The 27,490-nt window shown below is 41.6% G+C and overlaps 4 protein-coding genes across 5 annotated transcripts; 3 read left to right on the forward strand and 1 right to left on the reverse strand.

Moving 5' to 3' along the window:
• Positions 1-1,396: 1,396 nt before the first annotated feature.
• ei24 (EI24 autophagy associated transmembrane protein) lies at positions 1,397-7,310 on the forward strand. The gene is made up of 11 exons (XM_026372972.1): positions 1,397-1,529; positions 2,652-2,791; positions 3,658-3,803; positions 4,036-4,096; positions 4,257-4,323; positions 4,406-4,530; positions 5,006-5,125; positions 5,502-5,613; positions 5,699-5,810; positions 6,239-6,313; positions 6,403-7,310. The coding sequence occupies exons 2-11, from the start codon at positions 2,750-2,752 to the stop codon at positions 6,563-6,565; spliced, it is 1,023 nt and encodes a 340-aa protein (XP_026228757.1). The 5' UTR covers positions 1,397-1,529; positions 2,652-2,749; the 3' UTR covers positions 6,566-7,310.
• A 1,134-nt stretch (positions 7,311-8,444) lies between these two features.
• On the forward strand, positions 8,445-15,623 carry stt3a (STT3 oligosaccharyltransferase complex catalytic subunit A). The gene is made up of 18 exons (XM_026372775.1): positions 8,445-8,524; positions 9,300-9,420; positions 9,511-9,571; positions 9,665-9,786; positions 9,946-10,091; positions 10,335-10,425; positions 10,508-10,614; positions 10,697-10,861; positions 10,969-11,149; positions 11,296-11,451; positions 11,539-11,630; positions 11,815-11,970; positions 13,805-13,993; positions 14,069-14,185; positions 14,262-14,364; positions 14,523-14,711; positions 14,839-14,954; positions 15,228-15,623. Exons 2-18 carry the CDS (start codon positions 9,333-9,335, stop codon positions 15,264-15,266), a joined length of 2,118 nt encoding a protein of 705 aa, XP_026228560.1. The 5' UTR covers positions 8,445-8,524; positions 9,300-9,332; the 3' UTR covers positions 15,267-15,623.
• Positions 15,624-16,442: 819 nt separating this feature from the next.
• On the reverse strand, positions 16,443-19,307 carry si:ch211-266i6.3 (cytoskeleton-associated protein 2). Its single transcript, XM_026370003.1, has 7 exons — positions 19,250-19,307; positions 18,812-18,877; positions 18,034-18,728; positions 17,615-17,942; positions 17,464-17,524; positions 17,074-17,353; positions 16,443-16,982 (listed from the first exon to the last, which is right to left on the reverse strand). Exons 2-7 carry the CDS (start codon positions 18,854-18,856, stop codon positions 16,718-16,720), a joined length of 1,674 nt encoding a protein of 557 aa, XP_026225788.1. The 5' UTR covers positions 18,857-18,877; positions 19,250-19,307; the 3' UTR covers positions 16,443-16,717.
• Positions 19,308-20,187: 880 nt separating this feature from the next.
• Positions 20,188-23,798, forward strand: thap12a (THAP domain containing 12a). Of its 2 annotated transcripts, none has more exons than XM_026373197.1 (5): positions 20,188-20,396; positions 20,927-21,044; positions 21,242-21,340; positions 21,430-21,466; positions 21,584-23,798. In XM_026373197.1, exons 1-5 carry the CDS (start codon positions 20,311-20,313, stop codon positions 23,392-23,394), a joined length of 2,151 nt encoding a protein of 716 aa, XP_026228982.1. In that variant the 5' UTR covers positions 20,188-20,310; the 3' UTR covers positions 23,395-23,798. The 2 variants fall into 2 exon arrangements, with proteins under 2 accessions (XP_026228982.1, XP_026228983.1); XM_026373198.1 differs by having other exon boundaries at positions 21,242-21,319.
• Positions 23,799-27,490: the final 3,692 nt, after the last annotated feature.

The raw sequence follows: 27,490 nt of genomic DNA on the forward strand, positions 1-27,490 counted from the left end.
CATGCAAATATTAAGCAAAGTAGCCTCTTCATGTGCCATCCTCTTTACATGAATGAGGGGGGCAAAACGTTAGAACCACCTCCCACTGTGATGCACTCCACTACGACTCCATCACCCTCTAGCCCCTCAGTAACAGACACATGGTAGAATTATAACCTTTCTGATAGTTTCATCTTCAAATCTACAAACATTTGCATATCTAACCTGTTTTTGAGAGCACATTTAAAGTAAAGGGGCACAGGGAACTTTGATTATATTGTGTTTTTGTAAAAGCCTGCCATCACGTCGTCTTTAACTGGAAGAGGAAATCACATTTGATAGACTTTTTCTTAACATTACAGCCTCCTCCTGGTGGGTGAAGCTTAAGATCTCAGGCACTGTTTCACTTCCACCACAGGAGGTCCCCACTTAACTAGAATTCTCCATTTTTGCTGCTACTTAGACTTCTGAAAAATATTTTTCTCTCTGCTCTGACAGCTCAATTATGAAGCAGACGTGAATTTTAAAGACTTAGTGAACTGCTCCCCAAGGGGGATGGGTTAAATGCAGACGACCAATTTCATCTGTAACATGTAAATGTGACAAATGACAAATAAAGACGTTTCTTCTTTTCTTTAAATGTAGATCCCTGGTCGACTCTTACTTTCAACCTACATGACCTACTTATTCATCTGGGCAGGATGGTGTGTTGACTAATGTTTCCAGACACTATCACTATATAAGTTGTTTTTTTAATAATGAGAGAATTTCACAAGGTTTGTTTAAAGCAATACATCAAAAGAGGTTATTTACAGAAAACCAAAAATATATACATAACCATAAAAATAATTATGATTGCTCTCTTTGGCCTGCTTCTCTCCATCATCCTCATCTTCAGTTGCTCAGCATGCACACATCATTCTGGACTGTGGCCAGCTGTTCAGTGGGCGGCCAAAAGTTCATGGCAACCTTGAAAGCGTGGAGCACCAGTTGGCAAACTGGTGTGCCATGTCTTGGTGGTGGCAGTGGCAGTATTGACAACTTCGGGCCCAACATTACAACACAAAAGCCACGTACTTGAAATGCCACTGGAACTCTGTCAGATCAACGTTGAGGACACCATCAGAGCAAAGGACAGCTGAGACAGAGGACACGATCTGACTGAGAAACATGTTGAGACTGGTGAGGGCATTGTCAGGCAGTTATTGCTGCTTTTTAAATTAGAGTAAAGTTTAACATGAAGTTTTGATTTGACCACCACTCTGAGCTTCAACATGCTGTAGGTGTTTGCACACATGTTCTTTCTCCTCGCTAGGTGTCTCTCTCACTACTCTATACAACAGACAAGAGGAACCCTGCATGAGCTGCTCATGTTAGAACTAAGAGGACTACAGTTCCCATGTTCCTCAGAGTAGAAGTCGGAGCTTGCGCAATGTGTTTTCCTCGGCCCTGGTCCCTGGCAGTGTCTGTTTGGTGTTGTTGTCACATAAAGGAGGCAAAAGAAAGAATTAGCTAACGAAGTTAATTTAACCCCGAGCCTGTCGCATGAGGTAAGAGAGATACCCCGATTAACTGTTAGCTCCGTCCCCGACTTCACTCGTTTGTTTAGGTGTTGTCTTTGCAGAAAAGACAGCAGTTAAAATAGTTGTTGAACGTTTACAGTTAGCCAGATAGCATCATAGACAGATAAGCTAGCAGAGCACTGAGCAAAGCAGCGAAAGTTAAAGATAATGAAACCAGAAGCATTGTAGCAGACCCAGGACTTCATACATGGAAGTGTTAGGATTTTATAGCTGGCAGAGACCGCTAACACTGTTCGTTACCACATACAGTATGTGAGCTAGTCAGCTAACTAACCCACTGAGCCATCTTGAATACGTTAACTTATTGCTGGACAAACAGTGTCAACGAGAGACACTAACGTTAGCTACTAAAGCTACAAAAGCGTTTCAATTTATCCTTGTTACTAAACGCGTACAACTGGTCGAGAATAAAGCCCTGATCTGGCGTGAGGTGGGTTGATTTTATCTTTTCTGCCTTGGTAAGTAATTATAATCCAGTCTGCTGCGTTTATTGAGGTATTTTTACGCCTCCAAGTAATAATCACTGCCGAAAAGTCGTCCTGTTTCTCAGCAAACGAGTGATGTAACGTTAACTTCTGTCCAAAGTGAAGTTTTATGACACGTTTTGATTGTAATGGCCGTGCTTTTCTAGTTTATCCTAAGTAACATCAGCTAAATACTAAGGTCAGATCGTGTTGGATTCTCTTGACTTCCTCTCCCTTGGTGATGAAGTTAGTAACTATCTGGGTCCGGTTTTCTTCATGTGATATAACTAAATTAAACTTTGTCACATCATGAAGAACCACAAGGATTTACTGTTAAAACAAACATGTTTGTCATTAGGACCTGTTTAAATACCAGGCAAAGACTGCTACTATACTTTGAATTTAAATAATGGTGAAATATGAAGTTTGATATTGTTAACACAAAAAACTGAAAAAAGTAAAACATACTTGACCTTTTGTTGCAAACAGACCCATTACGCCTCCCCCTGCCAAACCGATCATTCACCAGAAGTGAATCTTCAGCTGTTTAGATCTGCAGCATAAGACTGAGTTTCACCCATTAGCTATGTTCACCCTTTGTTTTCTTGGTTTTGGGTTGTTGCAGGTTACTGGGTGAGTCCCTCCCTGCCATGAGAGCTGACCACCAGGTCACCAGCCCCCCCTCCTCCTTCTGCAGTTGATGGATCTGCAGCTGGTCCAGAGATGACAGACAGCGTCAGGGCCTTCCTCCGCAATGTTGCGACGGTCAGGAGACACACGCACACTGTACTAACACACAAGATATGACACGAGTCATAGAGGTCCTGTCACGAGTGTGTAGGGACATTGTGGACACTGATCCATGCATGTACACTAATGGACTCATTAGACACACTTATTATTGAAAGGCTGCTTTTATAAATGGAAATTATAAACACATTTCATTATAGTGCACTCGAGGACACAACCACTAAAGTAGAATTATCACATTTCTCACAAACCTAAACCGAATATTTATGGTGTGTGCTTCTCTGTGTATTCCCAGACTCCATGATGTTGAGTCTGTCCTGGCTGGACTGCCACCTTTTGCAATTCTTGTTCTGTTTATTACTGTGAAATGTATCAGTATCTTCAGCCTCAATGTGAAGCAACTGTTCTCCAAAAGAGTCCAAAGATAATATTTGTCTTTGGCATAATTTGTCCACCTCTACCAGACTATGTGGAGTCTTCCATCAAACAGTCAAAGTGGACAAATCAATATACTGTATTAGGTCTTGAATAGTTTTCTCCATTACAAATATGACCTCAGCATAATATCCTGTCAGCATGTCTGCCTCCTGCCTTGGTTTTCCTCCTCTCATAAAATGGAGGCTTTCCATTTAACATAGCCACAAAAGATGGAGCAAAGATGACATTGTGGTGAAGAATGATACTAAAGAGTTTCTGAGTTGGCATTGTGTGAACCATGCTATGAAAAACGTTCTTGTCATCATTATATTAATTAAACATAAAAAAAAGTATTAACTATGTAAATTATGTATAGAACCAATAGAATAGATTCAAGCCCCCGTTGCTGAGGTAATTTGAACAGGTCAGAAACTCATATGTTTTTTCTGTCTTGTGGTCTCAAGGGGATCAAAGACTCCATATTGGGGATTGGAACAATCTCCAAGCTGGATGCCCGCATCCAGCAGAAAAGGGAAGAGCAGCGGAGGAGACGGGCCAGTGGGGCCCTGGCACAGAGAAGGGCACAGAGTGAGGAGCGCAAACCAGACAAGTAGGTATCCTGTTCTACAACCTCTGTAAGTCACAGAGTCAATAGTTATAAAGTATCTACCTGAAGATAAGTATTAAGGATTACTGCTCATTGATCTCATCCATGATTGAAATTCACTCTTCCAAACACCCTCACTCTGCAAATACAGAGACATCAACAGCATCCATGAGTTGACCACACTCTCTTACAATCCAGAGTAATGAGCATTGTTATGATTTATTTTCTCTTTCAGTGAACCCAAAGTAGCGAGCAGGATTTTTCAGTGTTGTGCCTGGAACGGAGGAGTGTTCTGGGTGAGACTTTTAACCTCTACTACCTCTACACGCTACAGCTGCAGGTTCTACTTTAACGTTCAGGATTTCAGTGTCGTTTATGTTTCTGAAAGTTGCTACACAACACAGGGTCAGGTAACATAAACCAAAAAGTAACTGTAGCATTTCATTTCCTCTGCAGCTCAGTCTGTTTCTCTTTTACCGGGTGTTTATCCCACTGCTGCAGGCTCTCACGGCAAAAATCATTGGTATGTATCTGTGTTACTGAATGTGGGCCAGCTTCTCACACTTGGTAGGAACCAGTCAGTCAATATGGTGTTTTTGCTGCAGGTGACCCCTCCCTTCATGGCAATGTGTGGTCTTGGTTAGAGTTCATCCTGACCTCCGTCTTCAGCGCTCTCTGGGTTCTCCCTCTGTTCGTCCTCAGCAAGATAGTCAACGCTATCTGGTTCCAGGTAAGGCCCTGCTTTGCTAGACTGAAATGATGACACCAGAGGGAGCCTCTGCACATAAATCTGCACATAGATCTCACTGCATAGACCAGTCGTTCCCAAACTTGGTCCTCAAGGTCCTGTTGTAGCATATTGGATGTTTGGCCTGGTGCTGCTGTCCCCTTTTTCCCCTGCAGGTGACAGAATTCAGGAACCACTGTTATAATAATATCAGTCAGACTGAATTATCAGGAAAGAGATGACCACTTATTGTATTTGTTGAGTTACCTGTGTTTTTTGTTTTTTATGTAAAGCACTTTGTGTGTTTATGTTTGTAACATTGGATACAAGCCGGAGCTAAATATTTTTAGTGTAGAACTTCTTCTTAATCAGCTATTTTATATTTATATTGAATTGTGTCTTTAATCGCACTCTGTACTTGCAGCACATACAAGCACCAGAGACACAAATTATGTCACTGTGTTATTCTCTGTTGCAGGATATCGCTGACCTAGCATTTGAAGTTTCTGGCTGTAAGGCTCAGCCGTTCCCCAGCGTCAGTAAGATCATCGCAGATATGCTTTTTAACCTCCTTCTCCAGGCACTCTTCCTCATTCAGGTGCAGTTCTTCTGTCCTCTTTTCTCAACTGAAACATTGGTTGTACACAGGAAATAAGAGTTGCAGTGAAACTGCCTGCCAGTTGCCCAGATTCTGTGTGACAGTTCAGTGTGTGAATTATCTACCCGTTTTACAAAGATCCTTAACTGCACAAAGACCAGCTGCATTATCTCTTGTATGTCAGGCCAAATTGTAAGTCGTGGACTTTCAAGTTAAATCAGAGAAAGTTCTTACTTGTTTTAAGACCTTTTACACCACTAATTGATTGATTTATAAATCTGTTCATTTTTACACAAGTTGGACAAAGTCATTATTCATTGAAAATGCACCAGTCATGGTCAATTTAATTGTATTCTGTATTTTCATGGTCCTGTAGGGTATGATTGTTAGTCTCTTCCCCATTGACGCCATTGGGCAGATGGTTAGCCTCCTCCACATGTCTCTGCTCTACTCCCTTTACTGCTTTGAGTATCGCTGGTTTAACCATGGTGAGATATTTACATTTTACTCACAAAATTAAATCATCTGCACTGAGTGGAGACAATAAATGTGAATGTTCTATATTTCTTTAAGGCATTGAGATGCACCAACGGTTGTCCAATATCGAGAGGAACTGGCCTTATTACTTTGGCTTTGGTTTACCAATGGCTCTGCTGACCGCCCTGCCCTCATCTTACATCATCAGGTAAGAGTGAAGACTATAAAATAATGAAAGTTCATAAATTCTAAAACCATTTGCTCTTTTTTATTATTGCCAAGAAGCTGTTTATTGGGTGTCGGCGCCTTCACTGCTTAAGTCTTATTAGACAAATAGTAAAATGTTTTTTGTTTTTTTTTTTAATAAGTAAGAAAGTTTATTATAGGGTGCACTGAAGAAAGTTACAGCAGGCAGATTTCATAACTGTCATGTAAACAAGAAGCCTGGTTACTGTAGGGGATTAGAGATACCCCATTTCCCCATGCAGATTTCTCCTGAAGAACCTGAAGATCTGTGTTATGATCATGTTTTCATATGACTGAGTTTCTGCTTGTAACAAGCAGCCCCTGCAGGACAAATGATTCTCTGAGTTCTCTGCCTTTACTCATGTTTCTTTATTTCACTTTTCTGCTCAGTGGGTGCTTGTTCTCCATTCTCTTCCCTCTATTCATCATCAGCGCTAATGAGGCCAAGACGCCAACAAAACTGTAGTAAGTGTAAAATCCTTTTTTTTTTTTTTTTTTTAAATTTAAATAGTGTCTCAGCACAGAACTCATTGATTACGTTTCCACTCTTCCAGTCACTTCCAGCTGCGTCTCTTCTCTCTGGTCGTGCTGATCAGCAACAAGCTTTTCCACAAGACAGTCCACCTGCAGTCCTCCCTGACATCGTCTGCCTCCTCTGAGAGGTTGTCCACCCCTCATACCTCACCCACCCGCCACAGACTTCTGGCCACCCAGTGATGGATTCACTTTAAGGAGAAGGGATAGCAACTGATGAGTGTCTTCTGAAAGCGTGACAAAATGTTTCTTCTACATGGATTTCCCTTAATGAAGATCAGATCAGATCAGATACGGTTTAGGACGAAGGATTTACATGTTTTTAAACCATCTCTTCCTCTTTAGTTCATTCATTTGCAAACCATCCGACACGTTTTCTGTGTGACGCAAAAATCGACTGCACTGTGCCTCACACTCTGAACACATTACAGACACGGCTCTTGACTTGTTTTCTTTTGTGATTTTGTTGTGTTTTTTGTATAATGTGCCATTTGAGTAACTCTCCTTTAATAAATGACAGCACAGGAAATCACCTAGTTTTAATATGTAAGAATTGAAATGGGGCTTGTGTGCATTTAGGAGCAAAGCACAGTTTTGTTTTACCTATAGTTTATGTTTTCTTGGTGTTGCAAGTCACATTCCTTCCTCATAGATTGAATGCTGACTTGCACACAGATAAATGTTCCTCTGTCAAATTATGGTGTCCAGGCAGTTCTAGGAAAAACCTTGTACAGTTAGAAAGTGAGGATAGTTTATCCTGTTGCAGCATTGTTTTTAGTAGAATTTACAAATTCATAATCAGGAGGCTGCTAAGAAAAAACCTAATAGTGGAAACCAAATAACAGTCACTCATGCTGTGTTGATTAAAGGTTTAAGATTGGTGTGTCACCCCGAAATAAAATCTCACTTCGCTGTGTGATGAGATGAACATATGTTGCAAATCACAAGGTGACACCAGCAAAGGGGAAGCTGTGTCAGCATTGTCAGTCTGTGTGAATTTAGTAGGTGATAGTTGAGCTGACACTGCCAAACTGCTGCATCTCTGTTTTATTTCACTTTGACCACTACAATGCTAACGTGATACAGAAAGTAGTCCTTTAAAGTCTTTATATCTTAACAAACAGGCGACCCGCTTGCTCTGATTTTCCTCCTGAGAGGTGAAGCAAATACAAGTAGTCACTGAAAATGACTGGCTGTTTGTTTTGTTTTTTTTTTGTGTTGTACGTAGTGTTAACACATCTTGAATGTTCAAGCAAAGCCCACCACCGTGCAGCAACTCCGCTGCCAAGTCTTCACTTACTTATCAGACTCTCACGGCTGTGATTTTCAAACTGTGTGCAATTATTGTAAGAGGAGCAAAGTGTTTGTGCCGAGTAAGGTTTTGTAGAAGTAAAATGTCCTATTTCAATAAAATTGGTCAGTATTAAATATGTTGATCAGTGGATTCGAGGTCTTGTTACCATGGTGATGACTAGACAGGAGTTAAAAGTAGATGTGAAGGGTCAGATAGAGAAGTTTATTCTACAATCTGCTCCATTCAGTAAAACAAACAAGGACTCAAGTTAGCAGATTTATTGTTGGTGCAACCTTCAATATATTGTAATGAATCTAAATGTTTATTAAGTTTATTATGCTCACTTGAGTGAACTATGATCAGGTCAGACTTCTATTGTGCAAGAAGATAGCTACACAGTTTTTAATATCCCTGAGAAAATCTATAAAAGCTACATAATGACAACAAAAAATAATAGTACAATTGAGGTGCTATTACGATCATGTTATAGTGGTGATATTACAGTACAAAACACATACATTTAACTCTTCACAGGTACATGTAGTAGTATTTTTCTTGGATAATGACTCCATACCTCGATGACGCTGTTAAATGCTCTCCTCGTGTCGTTCCCTACTTAAGCAGTAGGGGGCGACACGTCTCCCTTCCTCACTAAGGACACGTCACTACACTACAGCAGCTAGGTAGAGCACTACGTTTGAATGACAGCCAAGGAGCCAATCCTATTCATGGCGGATTACTGCTGTCTGACTGTCAACCAATAATCGCGCACCATGACGTGTTGAGGCGGAATTAGCTCACGGTGAAGCTTGTGTGTGAAAAGTGTATGAGTAACAGGAACGGAGCGGGTGAGTCTTATTAAAAACATATATGAAAACTATTAACTCTTTTCATGAGCACCGTTTTTGTTGCAGGCTGCTGTTTTACTGCTATTTGTGAAGTGGTCACTGGTATTCCTAAAATGAGTAGAGAAGCGTGGTTTGGGTGTTCATTATGCTAGCAGCTAGCGGGTTAGCATCGCTAGCCATTTCACTCACTTTTAGTTGGATGGAAGCATCATCCGCACTAGCCGGCCTGATGCTGAGTAGCTAGAAGATGCTGTCTAGTCTATAAATGACTACAGTTAATATAACATGTGCACACGTTAAATGTTAGCAGCTGATTTACAAATATCAGATCCTGTTCAGTTCCTTTCTGACATGGAGTCATGGACGTTATTTCTATGGCTGGCTCTGATGGTGCTGTTTTAAAAGTTAGCATCAGGTACTGCTTGGTCTATCTTCAGGGGCTGGGTTTTCACTTTGCACGGTATCTTTTATGCAATATCGTAAGAAGATGGATTCAAATCTCTGCAGGAGTTTTCCAAAGCGGGTGCTTCCTGGTTCCTGACGCCACATCTTAGTGCGTGGCCTTATCTGGTTGGGCTGGACATAGAACCTCACTCTTAACAGTTGCAAGACTGATTTATTATTTTCAAACTATTTGTCTTGAAAACATATATTAACATTATGGTATTTGGCTCTTTTTTTTTCTAAATGAAACCTTTCTGTTGGGCTAAAAATGCCTCTGTGGTGGTTTTCTGCAGTCTTTCCAGTGTTACAGTGTTTGTCCTCCTGCCTTCAGGTAGTACGGTGAGCAGTCCCTAACCTCGCCAAAATGACCAAGCTGGGCTTCCTGCGTTTGTCCTATGAGAAACAGGACACGCTGCTGAAGCTGCTCATCCTGTCTATGGCTGCTGTCCTTTGTGAGTCCACTATTTCATATATGCAACAATATTGTCTCCCTGATACTAAACTAATATAACACTCGGATCAACCATGTTTCTTCTCTTCAGCATTCTCCACCAGACTGTTTTCTGTCTTGAGATTTGAAAGCGTCATCCATGAGTTTGATCCGTAAGTGCTGCCTGAATTATCTGTATGTCGAATGACTGGGATGATTTTCATCCTTAAATGAATGTCTGACTTTCACCTTAATCTCACCTTTAGATACTTCAACTACCGTACCACCCGCTTCCTGGCAGAAGAAGGATTTTATAAGTTTCATAACTGGTTTGATGACAGAGCATGGTATCCTTTGGGAAGGATCATCGGTGGAACCATCTATCCAGGTAGGAATCAGATTAAATTACCAGAGAACAGTACAAATAAATAATTCCAATTTGTGAACCTTTTTCTGGATTGTTTTATATCGCAAAGAAAACTAATATGTTGTGTGAGGTTTTGAAAAGAGGCATTAATAAGCTTCTCTCTATCTTGTCCCTCACTAGGACTGATGATCACATCTGCCGTCCTGTACCACATCCTACATTTTTTCCACATCACCATTGACATCCGTAATGTCTGTGTCTTCCTGGCTCCCTTGTTCTCCTCCTTCACTGCCATTGTCACCTACCACTTCACCAAGGAGCTGAAGGTAAAGTCTATAATAAAATACTTAACAAACTCAGGGGTATAAGGTTAGAAATGCTTAATAAAGTTTGGTTTTCTTTTAATGGGCATTTCAGAAATGTAGTTTTGCCCTTGCAATCAATTTACCTTTACATTTAACACACTTTTATCCATAAGACTATATACACACAGAAAGAATTTGTTAGAAAACTATAATAAGAACTTAATCTTTTATTTCATTTTACTAAACAGTTGTTTGTCTCTGTAGGACGCGGGTGCTGGGCTCCTGGCTGCTGCCATGATTGCAGTGGTGCCTGGTTATATCTCTCGTTCTGTTGCTGGCTCCTATGATAATGAAGGTAAATGCATGATGTGCTCAAAAATGTTATATAAAACCATGTCCCAAAATTAATAAAAACTAATTCCTTGGTGCTTTCTCAGGGATCGCCATCTTCTGCATGCTGCTGACCTATTACATGTGGATCAAAGCTGTCAAAACAGGGTCGGTGTACTGGTCATCTATGTGTGCACTGGCCTACTTCTACATGGTGAGAACATGTGAAAACTGACACATTTCACTAAATGAATTCAGAATTCCCGTCAGTGATGATAGTGTTTGTGTGCATGTAGGTTTCCTCCTGGGGTGGCTACGTGTTCCTGATCAACCTTATCCCTCTTCACGTCCTGGTGCTGATGCTCACAGGCCGTTTTTCTCACCGCATATATGTGGCTTACTGCACGGTTTACTGCCTGGGCACCATCCTCTCCATGCAGATCTCTTTTGTTGGTTTCCAGGTAAGGAATAAAAAAGGCCTAATGTCATATCAGTAGCATGCTTGAAGGAAAGGATAAGGTCAAAACATCATCTTGACATCTTTCCTGTCTCCTCTCTCTCACACCAGCCAGTGCAGTCATCTGAGCACATGGCAGCTTTCGGTATGTTTGGCTTGTGCCAGATTCATGCCTTTGTGGACTATCTGCGCAGCAAACTCAACGCTCAGCAATTTGAGGTGTTGTTCAAGAGCGTCATTTCCCTGGTGGGCTTCCTCTTGCTGACTGTGGGCGCTGTTCTCATGCTGACAGGTATGTAGAGTGACAGTGCATACGAATAGAGTAATTGGGATATGGATTAATAGTAGATAGACGAAGCAAGTGTTTGCTTTACTCCTTCCTTGCTTTCTCCTTCCCTTTTGCTTTGGACCATGACTAACCTAATATATTTCCCTCAGGTAAGATCTCTCCATGGACTGGTCGTTTCTACTCCCTGCTGGACCCCTCCTATGCCAAGAACAACATCCCCATCATTGCCTCTGTCTCTGAGCACCAGCCCACAACCTGGTCCTCATACTATTTTGACCTCCAGCTACTAGTCTTTATGTTCCCAGGCAGGTGTACACTCTGCACAAACACTCAGTGTGATACTGTAAGATCTGTGGGCTTTTGACTAACTGATACCTTTACTTTTATTACAGTTGGTCTCTACTATTGTTTCAACAACCTGTCGGATGCCAGAATTTTCATCATCATGTACGGAGTGACCAGCATGTACTTCTCAGCCGTCATGGTGCGTCCTATGTAGTACACTCACATTCATTACTTTTTATTTGTCTCTTTGTTGCTTTCAGGGGTTGTCCCATTTCAGCTGAAAGAAACTTTCACAGCATTAAACATAACTGATGTAAATGGAAAACATTTACTCTGCACCTTCTTTACATAGGTTACTGTACACCTGTTTGTTGCCTCCTCAGGTGCGTCTAATGTTGGTGCTGGCTCCAGTCATGTGCATCCTGTCAGGTATCGGTGTTTCCCAGGTGCTAACCACTTATATGAAAAATCTGGATGTGAGCCGGCCAGACAAGAAGAGCAAGAAGCAGACGGACTCCACCTATCCCATCAAAAATGAGGTAGGACTAAATAACAGGTTTACAGCGTTATTATAGTTATAGTAGAAGGCGTCATCATTGACAGTTGATTTTAATTTTCAGACAAGAGAACTTGTATCAGTTCTACATAATACACATAATACATGATAAGATGACATGTCTCACTGTTTTTCTGTAGCTTTATACAGTGACAAGAAAAAGTATTTGAACCTTTTGAAATGTTGTGCATTTCTGCATTTTTTTCATAAAACATAAACTGCTCTTCATCTAAGTCAAGAGTATTAACAAATATAATGTGCCTAAATAACAATATTTAATAACAATAAATTCAAATCTTTCGTGTCTTTATTGAGAACAACCATAAAAACCTCATAGTGCTAGTGGAAGTATGTGAAAAGTATGTGAACCCTTGGAATTAATAACTGGTTGATACCCCCCTCGGCAGCAATAAACTCAACCAGATCATCATGTGGATCAGACCTGCACATTGTTCAGGAGGAATTTTAGCCCCCCCCCCAATCCCTGCAAATTGGCCAGGCCCTGGTGCAGCAAAGCAGGCTCAATTCATGATCTTTCCTCCACCATACTCAGTGATGTTTTCATGATGATATGCAGTGACCTTTTTATGCCAGATTTAGTGCTGTGCAGACACCCTGCTTGTTCAATGTTTTACGTACTGTAGACTCATGAACACAGATGTTCAATCCTGCCAAGCCAGTTCCAATGATGCCTTCAAATCTTTGGCTGTTACACAGGGTTGCTTCTTTACCTCATTAATGGGTGTCCAAACTAATTTTCTTAACTTAGGCTAACACCTGATTTCAGTTAGCTTTTTTGAGTTTGTGTTATTACTTTAGACACGTCACACACATTTTATGACAAATTAATGCAGAAAACCACAGAATTGTAGGAGGGTTCACATACTTTGTCTTGCCACTGTAGTTTAGCTTTAGTTGAGCTTTAGTCTAATAGTTAACACTCACAGCTGCTGTACATGTTTACTTTTAAATATTTATTTTATTAAAATATGGCTTCAGAGACAATAAATATTTACTTTATTTAAAATTACTTTTTTTGATTATGCCCCTTTTTGCTAGTTTATATTATACTACATTACATTTAGACAGAATTAAAGTACTTTTCACTTCACTACTCCACATTTATTTGATAACTGAAGATACTAGTTATTTTTGAAGATTAAAAAAAAAAAAAACACAAACTTTTAAAAAAGCCCCACATTGTTAAAGATTAAACCAGTGGCACTCGACCTTTGTGGCTTGTGACTGCTTACATAAAAGCAGTGTGTACTTGGGGCCCTTATGTTTGTGTCTGAATGTCTGAATTGATAGCTGTTCCATCACAGAAACATTTATCTCAACTTCTTACATGGTTTAAATAATTGTTTATGATGCAAAGAGGTTTCAATTTCTTTATTACTCTTCTATTAATCATCTCATATCTGCTCAGTTTTATCTTGTGACACTTTGGAGGGCCTGGAGCCCCAGGTTGATAACAGCTGGACTACTACTAGTACTACAATTATTAACCTTATACGAAACAGCTAAAACCTTCCCAGTGTTGGATAACAAGATCAGAATAAGTACTTGTACTTTTTTACTTCAGGGTGTTTAATTGCAGTATTATATTATATTCTTACTTATTTAGTTGTACTTCTACTGAAGGATATGAATACTTCTACCGCCATTTTCTTTAATGATTTCAAGAGAATTTGAAACTCAAGTAAAACTGAAGTTATATTGAACTTAGGTTTTGTTGTTGTTTGTTTAACTAAGGCATGTTATATTCAATAAAAACATAAGGACATCATGATGACATCATGTGTTGCTTATACTAGGTTGCCAGTGGAATGATTCTGGTCATGGCATTCTTCCTCATCACTTACACCTTTCACTCTACCTGGGTCACAAGTGAAGCCTACTCCTCTCCTTCAATTGTCCTATCGGCCCGTGGAGGCGATGGCAGTCGCATCATCTTTGATGACTTCAGAGAGGCCTACTATTGGCTCCGCCACAACACTCCTGAGGTCAGTAATACACAAAGAAATAAAGACCCTTTGAACATTAAGCTATGATGCTGATTTATTATTTTGTGTTTCCAGGATGCCAAAGTCATGTCTTGGTGGGATTACGGCTACCAGATAACGGCCATGGCTAATCGAACCATTCTAGTGGACAACAACACATGGAACAACACCCACATTTCCAGAGTTGGACAGGTGAGCTGGTTAACCTTCAGTCTAATCATGATTTGAACGCGCTACTATGTTGACCGAGCTGCTTTTTGTTGTCTAGGCCATGGCATCCACAGAAGAGAGGGCCTATGAGATCATGCGGGAGCTGGATGTCAGTTATGTCCTGGTCATCTTTGGAGGACTGACAGGATATTCATCTGATGGTACGTAACATGTATCAGTAGGTGAGGGATCGATTTAGTTGGGGCTTATTATGGCGAGCATTAAATCACCTCACGGCATTTATAAGTAAGCTCAATTGTCTTGCAGTGGGTGGAAGGCATGTTCACTCTTACTTACTACTAAACCCCTTTCATCGCAGACATCAACAAGTTTCTGTGGATGGTCCGTATCGGGGGAAGCACAGACACAGGCAAACACATTAAGGAGCACGACTACTACACTCCCACCGGAGAGTTCCGAGTGGACCGTGAGGGCTCGCCTGTCCTACTCAACTGCCTCATGTACAAGATGTGCTACTACCGCTTCGGCCAGGTCTACACAGAAGCCAGTGAGTAACTCTACAGCCTGATGTGATCTGTTTGTCTGTGTACTGAAGTCAGTAGCATCAGACGTTGAGAATGACACACATGGAAGTACAACTAACCGAACTGTAATTCTGATGACCATCTCTGCAGAGCGCCCACCTGGTTATGACAGAGTGAGGAACGCTGAGATTGGAAACAAAGACTTTGAACTGGATGTGCTGGAGGAGGCCTACACAACAGAGCACTGGCTGGTTAGGATATACAAGGTAAGACAGCTACATTTCTTTGAAATATAGGTTTATAGGGATCATCAGACACTTCAAACTGGTGAACTGAAACCTTTTGTCAAGCTAAAACACCAAACAGCTAATGGCGCCAGGTTTTCACTTGTATTTAAGAAAATATCATTGCAAAACTAGGAACTTGTCACAGCTGTTTTATGTTTATATATTTAATCTTGTTCAGTAGTGGTAGTGGTAGTAGTAATATGATCTCTGAACAGCTGCATTTCAAATTCTCTTTCTGACTTTGTCTATTAGGTGAAAGATCTGGACAACCGGGGTCTTTCCAGAACATAAAACCTTCCGATGGCAGTAAGAGCAGCCTTTACACGCACAGCACTGAACACCTTCCCCTGTGGTCTGCAGATGAGTAGGGAAAAAGAGAAACAGTACTTTTTATACATTTTGTTTAGGGGAAGGAAAATGCATCAAAGAGATTTTTTGTGGATTTTCTTTTTTTTTTTTTTTTTTTTTTTTTTTGTTTTTTGTTAAAAGGAATTGTCTCATCTGGGATCGGAGGGAGCTGGTGTCAAAATGTCCAATCTAATGTCAGAAGCGCAATTTGCTATGAAGTGGCCAAATGAAAGCTGTGTTTATGTATGAGCGCTTTGGATTTTTACAGTGTGATCAATTAAAGTGGGATTGAAAAATGGAGTTTGTTTTTGTTTAAATAAACAAACATTGATATTTTAATTATCCATATAGACATTGTTACATGTGGGAGAAGTCATAAAGTGTGGACATTAACAAAATTCCAGTATTTCTGACCGTTGACTGTTACTGAGGAAATGTACTTGCCCTGCTGTATGATGTCAGAATCTGTTCTCACAAAATTGGGGAGATATCTGCTTCACTAATAACTTAAAGATAACCCAGATTTATGTTCAGCACAGCTGATAAGTAACTAAGTACAGTAAAGTTATAAAGTACAATTTTGAGATACTTTTACTTTTGCATGTTACTTATTACAATCCAGAGGAAAATAGTACTCCTTTTATTTTTACAGAATTTAGATTTAGTGTATAGTATAGTATATTTTGGGGCAGCAGTAGTTCAGGTGGTAGATCAGTCATCTACGAACCTCGGGGTGAGTAGTTCAATTCTCAGTTCCTCGTGGCTATTTGCTGAGGTGTCCTTGGACAAGACACAGAAACTTCATAGTAGCACCGACATGTACTGCCTGGCAGCTGTCCAACCACTTTTTCCCCAAGGGGATCAATAAAGTATTCACTATTATATTGTCAAACAAATCCAGGCTACATTTTCACATGTATTTTAATCAGCCAATGCTGTTTACAGTACTCTTGCTTAGCATGTCAACTTGAGTAAAGACTTTACCTGTAGCAGACCTTTTCGGGAACTACATGCACTTGTATTTGAGTACTGAGTTTGTGTACTTCTACCACCTCTGCTGTTCAGTATGGAAGCTAAATAATCAATGTCTAGTGTGAAAGCACAATACTTTAAGAGAAGACAATCTTTTATTGTAGTGCATTTAGCAATACATGTCACTTTTATATTAAAATGAGCAGTGTTAGGAAAATTCTGTAATACATTCAGAACAGAAAAGCACAAGGAGCTATATGTTCTCACAATATAATAAAATCATTTAAATGATCAAATTCTTTAAACAGACTCATTCAGGTTAGTAAAAGCATCTTCATCAGTATAAAATTGTCCATTAGCTACAGACATGCATTTTTATGTGCGTTCTTTTTTCCGCCCCCCAAGCCAACACCGATATATTTTTATAGTCCAGGCTGGTCCGGCAGATCTTTCAGAAGTGCAGGGTTTTTTCTGTAAATGTAGGCGTTGGGATCATCGTCCAGCTTCACCAGCTCAGCCAGTGACGACACACAAGGATCATGATCGACCAGCATCGTCGGCAGGTGGGAGGACTTTTGCTGGATGCGGCAGGAACGACGCACTGGTGTCAGAAACTTCAGATCTTTGATGTTGCTCTTTCTCCTAGACGTGCTCGTGCTGGCCTCACCTTCAATTGTCCTTTTGACACTGCACACAAGAAATATGAGAAGGAAAAATTAGCTTTAGCTAATGTATTAATGACAGAATGAAATGGGCAAATGAAAGTTGATGGCCTCACCTTTGCAGGTATGGAGTTGTCTTTACACTGTATTTTACTACTGAAGCACTCTCCACCTGTGGCGTGCTCACATCATTATGACTCCCCTCCTCCTCCTCTTCATCATCAGTCTCCACTTTGCATTTGTCACTTTCTTCCTCTTCATTTTTCACTGGTTCAAACTTGTGCTTGCCACAATCATCCAGCATTTCATTCTGCTCCTCTTCTTTCTTATATTCTTCCTTTGGCTTGTGATCGTCCCCTTCAACATCACCACACTCACTGGTCACTTGTGTGAGTTCTTACACAGAAAATATAAAAGACAGGAGTGTTTATTTAAACGCAGTCATCTTTCTACTGTATCTGCAACACTATGAATGAACTGCAGGGAACAAACTCAGTTGAACCTACCATCATTGCATCTGGATGGAGTTGCCAATGCCTCCAATGCATCACACAGGTTCACAACAACCTGTTAAAATGAAAACAAGCTGGTTTATGACAGCAGAGTAATATTTCAACCAAACTAAAACAGCAACAGAAACACTGCCCATTTCCTTACATCATCAATTCTGTCCTGAGAGTCTATCAGCAGGTCTGCATCCGAGTTCTCGAGCAACTCCAGGGTGGTGTCCATGACTGCTGGAGTTTGGCTGTGTACCGTTAACTCTGTTCCCTGTGCATCTGCACAGTCTGGCTTGTGTGTTTCCAGGTGTTTTTTTGTTTTAGGTTTGCACTCTGTAGCAGGCTGACGCTCAACGTGAGACTGGGATTTGAGATCCACTTCTGGTCTTGCAGTATTTACTTTGGTTTTTTGGGGTGCTGCTGTTGGCATGGCTGGTCTCTTTAAAGTCTTGCCCTTGGACGTCAGCCATTCAGCCAGCTTTGCTCTGCAGACAGAACACAAAAACAGTTTGAACATTTCTGATGAACAAGAGAATCACCAAATATGTTGGTGTGAAGAAAAAAAACAAACATTACCTTCGTTGCTCAGTAGTCTCCATGGTAAATCTGTACTGGCTGAGTTTGCTTGAGACAGGAGGCTTGTTGACCTTGTCTGTAAATGTTGCCTTTGGTTTTGAGCTCTGAGTCCCACTTCCCTTGGTGGGAGCCACAGTAGTGTTTTTGGAGCTGGTTCTGGTTAGTGTTGCTGGGACAGTCCTGGCAGGAGGGCGAGCAGAGCAGAATCCAGCAGGAGGGCGTCTGGTGGCACTGGGCTTGGAGACGTGAGTGGACCTACTGAACACTGACACATTCCCCACTCTTTGATTCTCTGTTTTGGGTGCTGAAGATTTGGGCTCCCCACCACCAATCGGGGCACTTGACTTCCAAATGGATCCAATTTTTGACTGGACAATCTTGCCTTTGTACATGCCTGGAGCCGATTTGGCTGATGGCACAGCAGCTGGTGGCTTTGGAGCTTCTGCAACTATTTTGTTGACATTGGCGGCAGCAGCAGCTCCTTTTTCATCTTTCTGCACAGTCTTGACATTTTTCAGAGGCTCGCCGGACACTGACCGTGTGTCCACCTTCCTGGCCTTGGCTTGAAGAGGACCACTTTTTGTCAAGGTCTCCTGTCTTTCATTATTTTTCAGCTGGAATGGAGCAGCTGTCGTTTTTGCTCGTTTGATGAAGGACTTGCTTCCATGTGCAGGCTCAGTATTCTCCTTGTTTCCCTGTTAGATTTATAATAATAAGCTTATTTAGTTAAGCAGGAGAAACACTGATTCAAACGCGATGTTCACTAACGTTAATTTACCTTCTTATTGGTGTGGTTTCGTCTTGAAATTGCGACGCTGTCCATTGTGTCCAGAAGCGATGTTTACTGAGCGAACAAAGTAATAAATGAACAGTTACAAGCACGATTACTGTGAATTAGTACACCTGCAAACTGTCAAAACGATCTTTGTCAAATTTCAGGTTTTTCGTATTAGTTAAATATTAACTATACTGGTATACTAGTCTACTAATATAACGGATAAGACTGTTACCAGGTGTCGATCAGCTTTAAGTTAGTGATTTGAAGTAGGTTGACGTTAACGTCGTGTTATGGCCACAACTTAACGTTAACATGACGGATTAAAGCCACTATCTAACTAAACGTTAACATTAGCGGGAAGCATTGTATTAGCCGTTATTCTGCTCTAATACGCCAACAACTTATATAAAACATGGACAAAAACTGTCGTTATCTTACCCTCCGTTGATGTGTCGAACATACAGAACATGAACCTGGAGCTCGTCTCGAGTCGCTGCGGAAAAAAAACATTCGATTTGACTTGCCGCTGTTACTCCTATTGGTCACGCTAAATATCGCGAGAAACCTCAACCGACCAATAGGATGTCTCCAAACCCAGAACGAGAGTTTGAGAGCAGCGGCTTCGTTCTTTGTCTCAACATGTTTTCATCCCTGTTTGAATGTTTGAACCTAAATAGGATTCCATTGATACCGGTCCATGGACACAGCTACGCCCTTTTTTGTTTTTTTAAATGGGTTACATAGTGAAATTGTGCTTTTCGGGTAAATAAGGTCAATTATTTTGAGGAAATAGTTCACGTTTAAATCACGATCATATGTCAGTGTCCATTGTTATCTATCAGGTCAGTCACCGCAGTGAAGACTTGTCAGCTCAGACAGCAGGAGTCAGAGCTCGACCCGTGTGCTTCTGCTTCATGACCGATCTCTTGTTGATTTTCTGTGGCGTTCACTGACAGCCCATAATATTTTGCGTGTGCCCGCTCCAAAATAGTAATAATACTAATAATGCATTTATTTATATTCCCACATGTCAACGTAGGATCTGGCAAGCTGTGTGTGTGAGCCGGTGTTTCACTCAGCCGACTGCTCTTTATAAACTTTTAGAAGACATAAGCAAAGGGACGTGAGCTTGTTTTGGAGAATACCACGGCATGGTTTGAAAAGTCGCTGAGCATTGTGGGATAGACCCAAATAACGCGCTCATTTGACGGGTACCAGGTCGTGGATTTCAAAATAAAAATAACAACAAAAGAGAAAGCATGTGATATTTCAGTGCGCTACACATATATGAGCAAAATAGGGATCTATGGAGTTCTCTGATGGGTGGGACATGTGTTTTTGTTTTTAATGTCTATGACTGTCGACATAACGGCCGATTCCATAAATCCGATGCATTTTAGTTTGAAAGTAGAAATCGGAAGTTGTGTCTAAGAAGCTTGGAAGCTAGCGTTAGCAGCTGACTATTCTTTAAAAACTCTGGTTTATGATACAAACTTAAAATGCAAAATCGTTGTGCTGTGCTGAACTGCACTAGCAGCAAATCCGACCCACAGCCACTCTTCAGGTTTCCTCATGACCCAGAAAGGTAACGTTAACTAATGCTAACAGCGTTGTAATAGCAAACAGGCACATCACTGGCTACCCGATTAGACCAGTTTATTCATAGATAAAATACAATGCAAGCAAGCAAAAGCTACTTTAAGGTAAAGTTTGAATGAAATTCCAATTGTGGTTAAGCAGTAACGTTATATTATCCCCCTAACTTCATTCGGTAACTCTGTTCAGGAGTTTGACAGGTTCATGTGCTCTTGCTTTTTGCTAGTGCTGAACTACACCCACTTACATTACAATGCTTTAGGTGGACCTCTGTTTTTAAATGTGGCACGTTGGTTCGCATACTAGGACAAGTTCACATACGTCTACAACCTCTCATTGATCATGTTGTCTTTGGCTAATTGGCTTCTTCATTGAGTCGGTAATTTGTTATAGTACAATAGCTTCTGTATGCATCCATATGTGATGATATGTGAGAGCCACTTCATTACTAACCCAAGATCTAACTAGAATTGTTTTGTTGTAATTTTGTTCTGAGTTTGGTCTAACCTTTTATTTCAGATCCAGGAGCTGGCTTGAGAAATGCCAGAGGCAAGATCTCCTAGACAAATCACCAGGCGAGCTCTACAGATACTACAGAGTTTGTGGAAAGCATTTTGAAACATCCTCGATTGATAGTGTAAGTTCTGCTGGTAAGGTGCACATTTTTTTGGACTGAATTGTAGATGACTCAGGTTATCAAGAGTATTTGACTAATTTATTATTAATAGCAATATATTGTATAGATCTTGGTTGAGATTTACGTAGGTATTCAACACAAATGTAACATATTCTTGGTTCAATCTAATTTGTGCTCTCATTTTTGCCGTGACTCAGGATGCTCAGAGTGCAGTCCTAAAAGATGATGCGATACCAACTATCTTTGACATGCCAAGCCAATCTCAAAATGGACAGGTGAAGCTCAGCAAAGAGACGGTGGGGGAAAAATAGTTAAAAAAAAAAAAAATTGATTTAATGAAGTGTCTCTGGAATCATAATTTGAATGTGTCTCTTAATTTTTGTAGACCAAGGATATTGAAACAGACCGTAAAGGGAGAAAAAGTAAGTAGAAATATCAACATGTGTGCTTATTTCTTATTTCCTTTTTTGTTTCATGATGAAGAAAATCTAATTATTGATTTTGTTTCTATTTTGTGTCTGTTTCTTCTTCCCTTTTAGGAATGAAAAAGTCTCAAGTAGAGACAGCTAAGGAGGACATCCACACAGTTCCAGAGGAAGAGCAATATAAAGAGTATCTCAAGTCTTTATTTGAGGTTCTTATACTGTTGGGAGAGCAGGGCATTCCTCCTACAGGTCGTGGTGATAATAAACAGGATGCTCAAGGGTTGAGCAACTTTCAGGCATTGTTAGAATATCGCATGAATTGTGGAGATGAAGTCTTAAGGAAGAGGTATGACGTGAACAAGGAGTGCTGCTCCTCAACTCAGCTCAATCAGCTGATGGAGGTCTGTGAGAAATACATCCGTAGTAAGCTGGTAGAGGAAGTTAAACAAAATGGCTTTTTCTCATTACTTACTGATGATTTAGTGAAGATCTCAGGAAAATGGTGCCTCCCTGTCTTTGTCCGTTTTGTGGACCAGTCTAACTGCCAGCGGGAAAGGTTTTTTGGATTTTTGAACTTTGAGGGAGATGGAGAAGCTCTTGCAGACAAACTGCTCTCTGAAATTACTGACAATTGGGGCTTAGATATGGAGCAGTGCAGAGGTCAAGCCCACTCTTGCTTAGGGACACATTTTAGAAACATAAAAACATTTGCTGCTGCACTTATTAAGAGGTATCCAATGGCAATGCTTACACTGAGATGTACTCAAACACTGAACATGGCACTGGCCAGTGGTATGGCTTTGTCAGGGGTACAGCTGGTCATGTCTACCTTTAAGAAGATTGAGTCATTCTTCAGTCAGTCCCCTTTACTGCAGTTGGAGTTGGAGCATGCCATTTCTATTTTCTTCCCTGACAAAGAGGAAAAAGCCAATGATCTGAAGAAGATCTGTCGTACCAGCTGGACCACAGGACATGATGCATTTGAGGTGGCACTGGAGATCCTGGAGGCACTACTTCTCTGTGTAGACAGTGTACATGACAACGAAGACATGAGGTGGAACGATCAAGTCACACACGACTCATTAGACATTTCAAAAGCACTAACTGATTTTGAGTTCATCATGGCCTTAGTGGTGCTGAAACACGTTACAACACTCACTCGAGCATTTGGGAAGAACCTTCAAGGGACAGCAACAGATGCCCATTTTGCTGCCACCAGTTTAAAAGCCATGTTGCACTCCTTGAAGGAAGTGTCCGACAACATTGATGTGTATCACGAGTTCTGGAACGATGAAGCAGTGAACCTAGCCGCTGCAATGGAGATTCCAGTTAAGATTCCTCGATCATTCTTGAGAAAGTCCGAATCTAGAAACATTCGACCAGAGAGTTACTACAAGCACCATCTGTCTGTTCTCGTGGTGGACCACATCATCAAAGAAATAAATGAGCTCTTCTGTGAGGAGCACTTGAAGACTCTGAGTTGTCTGTCGCTGGTCCCTGCTGTCATAGAGCAGCACAAGTCTACCGAACCTGAAGAGGATGGCATTCAGGTGTTTAAAAATGACATCCCAAATGCAGGAACCTTATCTGCTGAGCTGCACTGTTGGTGGGTTAAATGGAGCAAAAAGGGGAAAGGCGAAACTTTGCCTTCCAGTCTCCATGAGACGCTGCAGCTGGCCGATGTGAAGTTCTTCCCGAACATGCTTGCAGTCCTGAGACTTATTGGCATCCTGCCTACCTTGGCCTTGGAAGACAGCTGCGATGTGGCCTATAAGCGCTATAAGATGTACATGGAGAATATGCCTGACAAATTCAATTCAGAAAATCTTGCTGTTTTGAATATGAACTACGATGTTGGGTATGATCTGGATTCATTGGTTGAGGTCTACATGAAGACATACCCTGACGGAGGGGAGGAGTCTTAGTCAGTTGTTATGTGGTAGTTGAATCTGGTGAGATTGTCCACAGCTTTGTTTATGACTGTGCAGATTGTCTTAGGTTAATCTTGAAATAAGCATCTGAGGGGCATTCTGTTAATTCTGAGTTCACTCACTCACTAAAAATATGATTTTAGAAAAAAATGCATAAATTCTGATCTGACTGTTTTGGCCGCTGTAGCAAAAAGACAGAGATTCAGTATGAATCAGATGTAGATGATCATCCCACTTGTAATATAAAAAAATGTTTCTAGCTCCACTCAACCGTTTTTGTACTTGTTGCCATGACGAATCAAATCATCTGAGCTCCATTGATCATTTTTAAGATGTCTAAGATATTCAGGGCTGACCACGTTGTTCTTCAACCAAAAACTCAGTGTTTGTGGTTTACTGTAGAGCAGGGGTCACTAACTGGCGGACCGCGGTCCGGATCCGGACCCAGAAGCTGTCCCATACGGACCCGGAGCTACAGACCAAACCGAACGTTTTGATTCCAAATCTAGCGGGACACGTTAAATTTAGACGGCGCAGCTATTGCGATCGTTACGGTAGTTATTTACTGGACGCGAATACGCATTGGCCAATTAAATGCGAGTTAAGCCATCCCACGTGACTTCACTTGGCCAATCGATTCTGTGGATCACAGGCGGTAAATTTAGCGATTCAACAGTAGATGAGAGAAAGTTCGAGGTTGTAAAGGAATTAATAAAGAAAGACGGTGATAACAGACAGAGAGGAGAGAGACAGACAACAGAGAGGAGAGAGACAGACAGAGAGGAGAGATACAGACAACAGAGAGGAGAGAGACAGACAGAGAGGAGAGATACAGACAACAGAGAGGAGAGAGACAGACAGAGAGGAGAGATACAGACAACAGAGAGGAGAGAGACAGACGACAGAGAGGAGAGAGAGACAGACGACAGAGAGGAGAGAGACAGACGACAGAGAGGAGAGATACAGACGACAGAGAGGGGAGATACTGACAACAGAGAGGAGAGATACAGACGACAGAGAGGAGAGATACAGACGACAGAGAGGGGAGATACTGACAACAGAGAGGAGAGAGACAGACAGAGAGGAGAGATACAGACGACAGAGAGGAGAGAGACAGACAGAGAGGAGAGATACAGACAACAGAGAGGAGAGATACAGACAACAGAGAGGAGAGATACAGACAACAGAGAGGAGAGAGACAGACAGAGAGGAGAGATACAGACAACAGAGAGGAGAGAGACAGACGACAGAGAGGAGAGAGAGACAGACGACAGAGAGGAGAGAGACAGACGACAGAGAGGAGAGATACAGACGACAGAGAGGGGAGATACTGACGACAGAGAGGAGAGAGACAGACGACAGAGAGGAGAGATACAGACAACAGAGAGGAGAGAGACAGACGACAGAGAGGAGAGAGACAGACGACAGAGAGGAGAGAGACAGACGACAGAGAGGAGAGATACAGACGACAGAGAGGAGAGATACAGACGACAGAGAGGAGAGAGACACAGACGACAGAGAGGAGAGATACAGACAACAGAGAGGAGAGAGATACAGACAACAGAGAGGAGAGAGAGACAGACAACAGAGAGGAGAGAGACAGACAACAGAGAGGAGAGAGACACAGACGACAGAGAGGAGAGAGACAGACGACAGAGAGGAGAGATACAGACAACAGAGAGGAGAGAGACAGACAACAGAGAGGAGAGAGAGACAGACGACAGAGAGGAGAGAGACAGACAACAGAGAGGAGAGAGACAGACGACAGAGAGGAGAGAGACAGACAACAGAGAGGAGAGAGACAGACAACAGAGAGGAGAGAGAGACAGACGACAGAGAGGAGAGAGACAGACGACAGAGAGGAGAGAGACAGACAACAGAGAGGAGAGAGAGACAGACGACAGAGAGGAGAGAGACAGACAACAGAGAGGAGAGAGAGACAGACGACAGAGAGGAGAGAGACAGACGACAGAGAGGAGAGAGACAGACAACAGAGAGGAGAGAGAGACAGACGACAGAGAGGAGAGAGATACAGACGACAGAGAGGAGAGATACAGACAACAGAGAGGAGACAGTTGATAAAGGGACGGTGAGACTGAAAAAGGAAGAGTTAAATATAAAAATGTCAAAAAAGCGAAAAGTGGACAGTGAAAATAGAGTTTTCAATCCGGAATGGACAGACTCCTTTCTGTTCATATTACCTACTGGGAGCACTAAACCTGTCTGTCTGATATGTTCAGAAAGTGTGGCTCTTATTAAAAGTGCCAATGTCAAACGGCATTATGAAACAAAACACAAAGGTTTTGAACACATGTACCCACTGAAATCAGAAGTGCGATCAAAGAAAGTTGAAAGTCTCAGATCCCAATACGACCAGTCCACCAGGATCTTGAGCCACACATTCACTGCACAACAACGTGCTCACGAATGTTCCCTCAGAGTCGCTTGGATTTTGGGTAAACACAAAAAGCCATTTACTGATGGAGGGGTTATCCAAGAATGCATGAGTGCAGTAGCTGAAACGTTACTTGAAGGAAAGAATCAACAGGAGCTATGTGATAAAATAAAACAAATACCCATGTCAGCATCATCTGCTACAAAGAAAAGTGAAATTCTGGCATATGATGTGTTAACCCAGCTAGATGAAGCCATGCTAAAGGCACCATGTGTAGGCTTGGCTGTGGATGAGTCCACTGACATGTGTGACAATGCTCAGCTGTTAGTGTATGTCAGGTTTTTCAACACTGACCAGAAAGCATTCTGTGAAGACCTGTTGGGTGTGACTCCCCTTAAGACAAGTACTAGAGGAGAAGACATCTACGTGGCCATTAAAGAGATGTTAGCAAAGAGAGGAGTAGAGCCAAAAAAAGTGGTTTCAATAACCACAGATGGAGCCCCTGCTATGATAGGTAGAGAGAAGGGAGCTGTAGCAAGACTGAAAGAGGACAATCCTGAGCTCATAGCCTACCATTGCATCATTCATCAATCTGTCCTGTGTGCCTCCCTGTCAGACGAGCATGCCCAGGTGATGATTACAATGATGAAAATGATCAATTTTCTCAGGGCATCCTCTTCGTACCAGCATCGCATGCTTAGGGAATTCCTTAGGGAAGTTGATGCCAATGCAGATGATCTTCTGCTGCACAACAATGTAAGATGGCTCAGCAAAGGCAGGGTGTTGGCACGTTTTTGGTCCATTAGGAGGGAAGTAGCATCTTTTTTGGCACAGCTCAAAAATCAGAAGGCAGCACAGTTTTCTGTCTTTTTAGAAGATGAGAAACAAATGGACAATGTGGCCTTTTTGGTTGATATAACTTCCCATCTGAATGAACTGAATTTGAGGCTACAAGGCAAGGACAATTCAATCTGTGAGCTACTGAGAGCTATCCGCTCCTTTCAGAGGAAACTTGAGGTGTTCAAGGAAGACCTGCAGGCAGACTGTGAACACTTTCCAGCAGTGCAGGAGCAAGTTCAGGGACAGAGAGATGTGTCTTCTTTTGTTGACTTTATTGATAACATGATTATAAACTTCAGCAACCGCTTTGACAGTTTCAGCTTTGGACAGCAGCTCACCATGTTCATTCAGAACCCATTTCTTATCACAGATGTCAGGGGGTTCTCAAAGGAAGTCACACAGCACTTTAAATGGGCAAATGCTGGGCCTCTCCAAATACAACTGATTGATCTCCAAGCAGATCTGGCCCTGAAAGAGCAGATTGTGGGAACTGAACCTTTCACTTTCTGGCTTCAAATTATCCCTGAGACAGCTTTCCCAGATCTAAGGAAAGTAGCTCTGTACATCTTGACCATGTTTGGCTCCACACACAACTGCGAGGCAGCTTTCTCTACAATGAACATAATCAAGACGAAATATCGTTCCAGGTTAACCAATGAACACCTCCACGTGTGTATGAGAATGGCCCTAACTCCATTCAAGCCCAGGTTTAAAATTCTAGCAGGACAAGCTAGAGCTCAATTTTCTCACTGAGCAACAAAGTGGGGGAGTTAAATATATGAGGGGAAAAATATGAGCCTCTAAAACTGTTCAATTGTTGGGATATGTTCAGATTTTTTACCTGTTAAATTGGTT

This window comes from Anabas testudineus, chromosome 14, assembly GCF_900324465.2.
Source record: "Anabas testudineus chromosome 14, fAnaTes1.2, whole genome shotgun sequence".
Taxonomy (NCBI): Eukaryota; Metazoa; Chordata; class Actinopteri; order Anabantiformes; family Anabantidae; genus Anabas; species Anabas testudineus.

Coding starts and splice junctions, on each gene's coding strand:
- thap12a (XM_026373197.1), top strand. CDS start 20,311: ATGCAAAATCGTTGTGCTGTGCTGAACTGCACTAGCAGCAAATCCGAC. Junction 20,397..20,926: donor TTTCCTCATGACCCAGAAAG/GTAACGTTAACT, acceptor CTTTTATTTCAG/ATCCAGGAGCTGGCTTGAGA. Junction 21,045..21,241: donor AAACATCCTCGATTGATAGT/GTAAGTTCTGCT, acceptor GCCGTGACTCAG/GATGCTCAGAGTGCAGTCCT.
- si:ch211-266i6.3 (XM_026370003.1), bottom strand. CDS start 18,856: ATGGACAGCGTCGCAATTTCAAGACGAAACCACACCAATAAGAAG. Junction 17,354..17,463: donor TCCATCCAGATGCAATGATG/GTAGGTTCAACT, acceptor TTTCTGTGTAAG/AACTCACACAAGTGACCAGT. Junction 16,983..17,073: donor ACAACTCCATACCTGCAAAG/GTGAGGCCATCA, acceptor TCTTGTGTGCAG/TGTCAAAAGGACAATTGAAG.
- ei24 (XM_026372972.1), top strand. CDS start 2,750: ATGACAGACAGCGTCAGGGCCTTCCTCCGCAATGTTGCGACG. Junction 2,792..3,657: donor TCCTCCGCAATGTTGCGACG/GTCAGGAGACAC, acceptor TGTGGTCTCAAG/GGGATCAAAGACTCCATATT. Junction 5,614..5,698: donor GTATCGCTGGTTTAACCATG/GTGAGATATTTA, acceptor TATTTCTTTAAG/GCATTGAGATGCACCAACGG.
- stt3a (XM_026372775.1), top strand. CDS start 9,333: ATGACCAAGCTGGGCTTCCTGCGTTTGTCCTATGAGAAACAGGACACG. Junction 9,787..9,945: donor CGGTGGAACCATCTATCCAG/GTAGGAATCAGA, acceptor GTCCCTCACTAG/GACTGATGATCACATCTGCC. Junction 10,862..10,968: donor TCTCTTTTGTTGGTTTCCAG/GTAAGGAATAAA, acceptor CTCTCACACCAG/CCAGTGCAGTCATCTGAGCA.